General features: G+C 34.0%; 2 protein-coding genes across 2 annotated transcripts; one reads left to right on the forward strand and one right to left on the reverse strand.

Annotated features, from left to right (window-relative positions):
- The first annotated feature begins 2,508 nt into the window (after positions 1 to 2,508).
- Positions 2,509 to 4,478, forward strand: LOC104097988 (PLASMODESMATA CALLOSE-BINDING PROTEIN 5-like). The gene is made up of 3 exons (XM_070181410.1): positions 2,509 to 3,095; positions 3,202 to 3,229; positions 4,023 to 4,478. The coding sequence occupies exons 1-3, from the start codon at positions 2,747 to 2,749 to the stop codon at positions 4,171 to 4,173; spliced, it is 528 nt and encodes a 175-aa protein (XP_070037511.1). The 5' UTR covers positions 2,509 to 2,746; the 3' UTR covers positions 4,174 to 4,478.
- A 2,358-nt stretch (positions 4,479 to 6,836) lies between these two features.
- Positions 6,837 to 8,031, reverse strand: LOC104097987 (E3 ubiquitin-protein ligase ATL41-like). The gene has a single exon (XM_009604627.4). The coding sequence runs from the start codon at positions 7,753 to 7,755 to the stop codon at positions 7,009 to 7,011; it is 747 nt and encodes a 248-aa protein (XP_009602922.1). The 5' UTR covers positions 7,756 to 8,031; the 3' UTR covers positions 6,837 to 7,008.
- Between the last annotated feature and the right edge of the window lie 367 nt (positions 8,032 to 8,398).

Here is an 8,398-nt window from a genome sequence, read left to right on the forward strand (position 1 = left end):
TGAGTTCATTTAGAAATATCTGATTTCTGCTTAGTAGTTTTGTTGGTTAATTTCTGTCAATTTATTCGATAAGTGTTAGGCTTACCTAGTCGTAGAAGATAGGAGCCGTCACGACATCCTATGGAGCGAAATGGGATCTTGATATGAATGACTTGGCAAAGGTTGAATTTAGATGTAATTGTTCTTATTGTAACCTCTGTTGAATAATTACATGATGATTTTTCACATTCCAACTTGTCTTAATTTTGAGAGGGAAAACGGAAACTTGGATAGAAACTTTTTTTTTTTGATTTTTTACCTGGTGTTCGGTATCTGTATTGGGACCCGACTAAATTTAGATTTGTGATGAGAAATTTCACATTGAAAGTAAAGTGATCCCTAATAAAGACAATTTCATATTCAACTTGAATATGAAATCTCTTATTAAAAATGAAAAAATATTTAACTCTCCCCGCAACTTCGTTGGTAACTTGGAGAGAAATTTGATCGTTCCAATTTCCAAATGTGCGGATTGTTATTTACCCAAAAAAAAAATGTGCGAATTGATTTTATTTTATACAAGAAACGTACTCATTAATTTTTCTAAGTTTATTGGGAGGAGGGGCCCATGAATTAAATAAAGAAAAGAGAAGGAAAAAAAGGGAAGAAGACGAAACCTTCACTTAATTGGTAATAAAGATAAAATTATACTCGAATATCTGATTTCCCATTTTGCACCCTTTTCGTTTTTGCTTCATTTTTCTTCTCTTCAAAATCGGTGTCGGTGGAAAAAGAAAACGCGACTTGCTTTCTCTTTTCCATATTTTATTCTGTGGTGGTGGTGAAATCGAGAAGAAACTTTATTGCAATTGAGTGTGTTCATAAAAATCCTAATAATCGAACCAAATCAAAAATCGAATCAAACCGATAAATAAAATTAATACTTTTTAGATTTAGTTTGATTTTGATTTTAAATTTTAAAAATCGCACAAATTTAATTTGGTTTTGATTTTAATTAAAAAATAATCGAATCAAATCGACTATAGAAGTAGCTATTTAAATTTATTATTACACCTATATATATATATATATATATATATATATATATATATATATATTCCATATAAAGTTTCTAAAATTTTATGATACATATTAGTTGTTTGTATTTTTAGTCTAATTTTTTGCTATTATAATAATCTAATTCTTTGCTTTTACATTCTAGTTTGATTGGTATTTTTCTTTTGCTAAGTACAAGAATTTATTTCATGTTAAAAATAATCGATTTTTAATTGAGTAATTAAATTATTCATCACTGTTTGATTCAATTATCATCAATATATCTTGGTAAATGATAGATTTCTCAATAACAATTGGTTTGATAGTGTTACGTTGAAAATATAATTATCTGAATATGTGTTTTGTATTATATGTTTCATATTTAAGAAAAAAAAATGATAAATAACCGAAAAAACCGAAAAACCGACAAAAATCGAATCGATAAAAAATCGACTTAATTGGTTTGGTTCCAATATTTGAAGAATCAACTTACTTGGTTTGGTTTCCTTAAGGGAAAAACCAATCCAAGTCGAAAACGCCCCTAATTGTGGTTTTGGTCTTTAAAAAGATTTAGTTATTCTCGCTGTTTATTACGTAAAAAAAATTAATCAGGAGTGGCGTGTGTTTACGTTGATTTCTGATTTAGAAACTACAACAACATACCCAATATAATTCTATGAGGGAATGTACATAGACCTTATTCCTACTTGAAGGTAGATAAACTATTTCCGATAGATTTTTGGTTCAAAAAACGCATAACCACAACAGTTTGGATAAAGAAAGACGCCAAAGAAGAATCTATGTAAAGTGAAGCAGTAACCACATCCAGAAAAAGATAATCGAAACAAGAAACGTTAAATAGTATTAGAATAGGAAATACGAGAATATACTAGTCTACAGGTACAGAAAGGCAATACAGGTACGAAAAAAATTACACTCGACTACTTATATTAACCTACTACCCTAACATGCGAAGCTGAAAATATGTCAAGTCTTGTCTAATCACCTCTCCCCAATACTTTTCGGCCTACCTCTCCCTCTCATTGGCCCCACTATAGCCAACCCCCACACCTTTTTACTTTGGCATTTGTGCATCTATTCTTCACATTTCACATTGTCGAATCATCTCAACCTCGTTTCCCGCATCATGTCTCTCATACTCGCACCTTGTCCCGGATGCCTTCATCCCTAATCATATCTTTCCTAATTTGCCCATACACCCATCCCAGTATTCTTATTTTCGTTACTTTCATCTTCAAGAGCGATTTCTACTGGGCAATACTCTGCCCAATACAACATAATCCATCAAACAATCACCCTGTAAAATTTACCTTTGAGTCGGAGGGCACTAGTACCTCTGTCTTTTCTTTTCCCTTAAGAAAAAAGCTTTATAACTTCCTATCGGGGAAAAAAGTAAGACAATAGTCATACTTGGATTCCAACAAATGAAACCAATAACTCACATAGTGTATTGTGTGTGTACATTCTTGTCGTGTTTACAAAAGAAAATCTGAACAATCACTCTCTAGGCTTCTCCAGTCTTTTCTTAGCACTTCTCAGATCTCTATCTATTGCAAAACCAACGGTCATATTCTCAGTCTCTATTCAATTTCTTCATATTTATATTATATTTATATAACCGTTTCTTAAACGACTACCTCCTTATTTACATTTCGTTCCCTATCACACTTCCTGTAACTGAACAAAACAAATGTCTCCCAAATTCTCATTTTCACTCCTTCTATTCTCTCTAATCTCCACCCTCTGTGCTGCCCAAGGCGGCGGCGGCGGAGGAGGAGGAGGAGGAGGGGGGACGATTGAGTTGTGGTGTGTGGCAAAGAACAACGCAGAGGATGCTGCACTTCAGTCGGCGATTGATTGGGCTTGTGGGCCTGGAGGTGCTAATTGTGGGCCTATTCAACCCGGTGGACCTTGCTATGATGCTTCCGACATACAGAAAACGGCGTCGTATGTTTTCAATGATTACTTCATCAGGCATGGTATGACTCAGGATGCTTGTAATTTCGATAACAACGCTGCTCTCATTTCTCTAAATCCCAGTGAGTACTTTACTTTTAAACTTTCATTTCCGTATAATTTCGTAACTGAAATTGTTATTTAATTTGTTTTTCTGATTTCTGTTTTTGTTGTATAAACTTTTTTCAGGTCATGGTGGATGTAAATTTCCATCCAGGTAACTGTTATCGATTGTGCTAGAAGATCTTACTGTTGCCTTAAATGTGAATTATTTATTAGTATCTTACTAAATCTTATGAGTAAAACTTAAGTAGAGTAAATAGAGTTTTATATGGTAATTAATCACTTTAAGAAAGGAAAATGGAATAGTATTAGAATCAATCAAAATAGAATAAAAGCTTATATTTGATTCATGTTCGAGGATATCAACTGAACTTTGCGAAAAAAGAATGAAGAAGAGTTGCAATATGCTTTAAGGTTGTTATTATGGCTCTGCTCTTGATCTATATAGGCCTTATTAATTAGAAACTACTTTAGCGTGTAACATGAGACAGAGGTGGACCTAGAATTTGAAGGTCGGAGGTACACCTTTGGATTTAACTAAAATCTGCATTGTATGTAGGGTGTCCACTACTAATATATTACTAATTTCTAAAGACATATACATATATACATGAAATGGTTGCCGAACTTTACAGGTGCCAGTGACACCTCTTTAGCATAGGTCCGCCTCTGAGTCATGAGAGCCTTATTTGGTTGATTTTTTGGTTATGTTGATGTGGTTCTTAATTTTGCTGGATAGGATCAGAAAGAATGTACTAATCATCTTCTTATTCCTGTAATCCAGTTGAATCGGATAAAACACTACATACATCGCAAGTTTTATCACATTTATCTGTAGGATTTTCTCAAGCCATTAGAAAAGTATCTATCTTCTCTGTAGTATTTTGGTGTTGTGATCTCCGGTATAGACTTCAGTTTTTGAGGTATCTTTGTGCATCGTTGTGCAGCAAAAATGGGAGTGGAAATTTTAGTGGGTCAACGAATGTGGGATTAGGTCCGGCTTCAGAAGATTTGAGTAGCAGCAGTTATATTCCCAGGAGGTGGATCTATATCTTGATGGCAATCAATTTGCTGTTTTCAGGTCTGCTGATTTTGTGACGACGTTAGAAATCTAGTCTCAATCCCACTGTATGTAGTGTAGAGTAAACAGTTTTGTTGGGCAGCTCAAGAGCTGCTGCAGGTATTTGATGTTAGTTCCACGGGCTCTCCAAAATCTTGAAGGCCAGATTTGAAGAAATATCCTAAAAATATGTCTTCTTATTCGTTAATCAATGATGTGGTATGTAATTCTAACTTTAGATATGCAATTAGAACTTTCTCCTTGATTGCAAGTCTGAACTACCATTGTAAATCTGAGCATTCATCTTTAAAATGAGTTGCTAGCTGTTCTACCTTTTGGTTCTTATCTGAGTCTTGGATTGGATTCCGGGTGGACTTGTCATTCCAGTTATTTAGGGGTCGTTTGATAGGGTGTATAAGAATGGTAGTATTAAGTAAGGTGTATTAGTGATCTTGTGATTAGTTATACTGGGATTATTTCTTATACACTGTTTGGTTTGGTATATTGAAGGCCAGAATTGAAGAAATATCCTAAAAATATGTCTTCTTATTCGTTAATCAATGATGTGGTATATAATTCTACCTTTAGATATGCAATTAGAACTTTCTCCTTGATTGCAAGTCTGAACTACCATTGTAAATCTGAGCATTCATCTTTAAAATGAGTTGCTAGCTGTCTTGGATTGGACTCCGGGTGGACTTGTCATTCCAGTTATTTAGGGGTCGTTTGATAGGGTGTATAAGAATGGTATTAAATAAGGTGTATTAGTGATCTTGGGATTAGTTATACTGGGATTATTTCTTATACACTGTTTGGTTTGATATATTAAAAATAACATGCATTGCATAGGGGTGTACACATGTTTATCTATGTATAAAAAACTATGTTAGTACTATAATGCTGTCATGGTTTGCTATGTATTTGTTAGACATAGGATCATACTAAATAGAGTGTATAACTAATACTGTAATGCCATGGTTTGCTTTGTTATACATATTAGTTATACAATGGTTGAAAAACACAACCAAACAAGGAATTAATAATACCAAAACTTAATACATGTATTATTTTCCCCAATACATCCTACCAAATGACCTCTTAAAGTTTAATCCCAATGAGACCTAACTGTACGTGCAAGGCTGAGGTGCATCTTTCTTTATAATAAACTGTGTCAACGTAGTATGTCCTTCCTGGTGCTAGTGAATAACTGGTCATTTTCATCATCTCACTAAAAAAATGAGGGGATTGCTATAAAAATAGCCGGTCACATTCATTGTTTCCTTTTTCTAGTCGGTATACATATATTATACATTATATATATATATATATATATATATATATTATACATCCAATAACTATTTTTAGTTTAACAAATTAGGTGGATGGTTATTTGGGTTAATTCTTCAAAAATGAGTAGCATCAGAATCTCTTTGTTGAAATGAAATTTATGGGTCAATGGATTGTACAAAACTGGGCTGCAACTATATGTGGGCCTAGAAAGCCTAAGTTTCCCCAGAAGGCCTTATTTTTGGTTAGGTGAACCTTTTAGTTGACTAACCTCGTATTAATTTTGGTTTGAGTTAATGAAGTTCAAGCAAGGAAGAAATGTTAGAAAAAATTCAGAACTTTTATAGAAGTGATATGTGACATCCTAGGCAAATCCTATGTCTACAAACCACGGGAAAGATGCTAGGTATATATGTATACATGCCTTAGATCCTAGTGACGCGTTTTATCACGGCTTCAAAACGTGTTGGTAGTATGTCACAATCTATCCTCTTAGTCTTAGATAATCTTCAAAATAAAACTTATCACGGAAAACTCTGTTTGAACATTCGAAGGAAAGAATTGGATGGAGGCAAATGACACCATCAACTTTGTGTATATAGCCCAAAAAATGAACTTAAAATAACTACTTGCATATTAAGGACCTATTATCAGTACTAGACCAGCTACCTGAAAAAGGTAACAGTAATAACCATGCATTGGATTTCGATTATGGTCAATTTTTGTGTACCAATGTTTATTTTACGTAACACTCAAATTGGAAAAACTTGGTCAACGGTTGGACAATAGACTGTTTTTGTTAATATCTGACTTTGGAAGATGAAGCCGGCCGCTTTTGAACAAATATTGGTATGCTTTGCCACTTGAATATATACAGCTTAGTTAGGTCAACGGTTGATAAAATACGCAAAGTATGCGATCAGTATTATATATAGATTAAAAAGGGGACAGCCTCACCTAATTCTTGGATTCTCTTTATTCAATATGACTAATTATCACGTTCATCTTTAGGTTACCAAATACCATAATAATCATTTCTTGGACCAAAGCAAATCATAATCACCTTAGTTAATCCAATAGACCCTCTAGGCCTGTTCCAGTATTTCCCCTTTATCCACCAAGTGAAGTGACTATTGTCACTATTCTTTATATGAACTTTCTGTTAACGTACTGTAGGAATTAACTTATTTCCACTGACAAAAGTACTGAACGTTTTGCACAAGATGCTCTTATTCTTCAATTACTAATTCCGCTGTTTATGGATAGTTGTCCTATAATTAATATTTAAATGATTTGAAAATGTAAAAAGTTAAATTCATTAATAGATGACATATACAAACTTAGTTATAATGTAACCAAAATCCTCCCTTCAAATTAAAATGTACTGTTGGAAAATCAATTGTAGAACACTGTAGCCGGAGTAATAAATCATCTATTTTTGTCATGTACTTTAATTTATGTGTGTATACAAGAAAGCTATGGGACAGAGCTGTTCCCATGGCTAAGAAGTGAAGCACCATGGAGTTTCGAATTTGAAGTTTTGAACAAAGAAATAAACATCAAAATTCATACCTAATGCACTATAATCACTGTCTCTCAAGATCAACATTTATACCATCTTCTTCACCACAAGATTGAACAGCTTGAAGTCGTCTTGATGATATTTCCCTGCTAAGCATTCTCCTAAACGAGCTTAATCTCGAACTTGGTCCACTAATTTTAGCTAATAATGATGATGAAGGCTGTGTTAATCCGTTATCTGAACTCCCTTCAATATTTATAGCTACAAAGGAATGATCACCACCCTCGAGCGGCGGCGCCGAGGGCGGAGTGCGGCCTACAATGCCCTCTCGGGGCTCCGGCAATAACCGGGGCTCCGCCTCAGTCCGGCAAATTGGACAAGTTGATTGAGAAACCAACCATTTATCAATACACTCTGAATGAAAAATGTGGTTGCAATTAGGCAAAGTCCTAGCCGTTTCACCATCTTCAAGAACGCTCAAACAAATCGTGCACTCAACAGAATAATTTTCTTTAGCACCATCTGCCAGATCAGTATTTTGCTTGAAAGTAAATACAGGAAGCGAAGCTATAACAGACGGTTCGAGTCCTTGTTTGGGTAGCTCGACTTGGGCGGCGCTTAATTGTCGAAGCGCCGCCCGTTGTCGAGCTTGGCGTCTAAGTATACACCTTGCGTATATATGAAGGAGGGTAACGAAGAAAATGACTATAGATAATGAAATTATGGCTGTTAACATGATCTTGCTGTTAAGATCATATTTCTTTGTTCTCTGGTGATAAAAAAACGGGTGATCATCATCGTCAAAGCCCATGATGTTGTTCGCTGTGAGGAGAGTAGGAGCAGGGGTGGCTGTTACAATATTATAGGAGTGGTTCTATGTTTGGTTAAGACAATTTCAAGAACCAGTTTTTAAAAGGTTAGTCTTGGTTTGGTAATACTATAGCTATAGACAATGAAAGAAAACAAACCATGTATGTATACGAAGAAGTATATATTTTCAATGGGATTGACTTGTTGAATATGACTTTCTTTTTGGAAGAAATCTTGCAAACTAAAAAGTGAAAGGGGTATGAGATTTTTTCATTCACTCGTGAATTTTGAATCTTAACTACAAGAAATAGTTAGCACCTCTATTTATAATATTGTAAATCCCACTTTGAGTTGAACTAGAAAACCAATTTCCATATATGAATTTTGTTAAAAATTCTATATGGACATGAATTAAAGAAACTAACAAATATTGAATCATAAATAATTCAGATTTTCTATTCTTATTTAATTTTAAAACTAGTAAATATCAAATCCTAAACAATTTAGGTTTTCTACTTTAAGCCCTACTCTTGGTTAGCAAAACTTATTTTTATTTAATTATTTAATAACGATGGTGTCATATTTGGGTTTTCTAGTATAGGGGCCCATTGTTCCAAATGTCATTATTATTTATTTTGTTTCTC

This window comes from Nicotiana tomentosiformis, chromosome 7, assembly GCF_000390325.3.
Source record: "Nicotiana tomentosiformis chromosome 7, ASM39032v3, whole genome shotgun sequence".
Lineage (NCBI taxonomy): Eukaryota > Viridiplantae > Streptophyta > Magnoliopsida > Solanales > Solanaceae > Nicotiana > Nicotiana tomentosiformis.

Excerpts from the sequence above, each read along its gene's own strand:
- LOC104097988 (XM_070181410.1), top strand. The coding sequence starts at position 2,747 with ATGTCTCCCAAATTCTCATTTTCACTCCTTCTATTCTCTCTAATCTCC. Across the intron at positions 3,096-3,201 it reads TCTCATTTCTCTAAATCCCA|GTCATGGTGGATGTAAATTT; the intron begins GTGAGTACTTTA and ends AACTTTTTTCAG. Across the intron at positions 3,230-4,022 it reads GGATGTAAATTTCCATCCAG|CAAAAATGGGAGTGGAAATT; the intron begins GTAACTGTTATC and ends ATCGTTGTGCAG.
- LOC104097987 (XM_009604627.4), bottom strand. The coding sequence starts at position 7,755 with ATGGGCTTTGACGATGATGATCACCCGTTTTTTTATCACCAGAGAACA.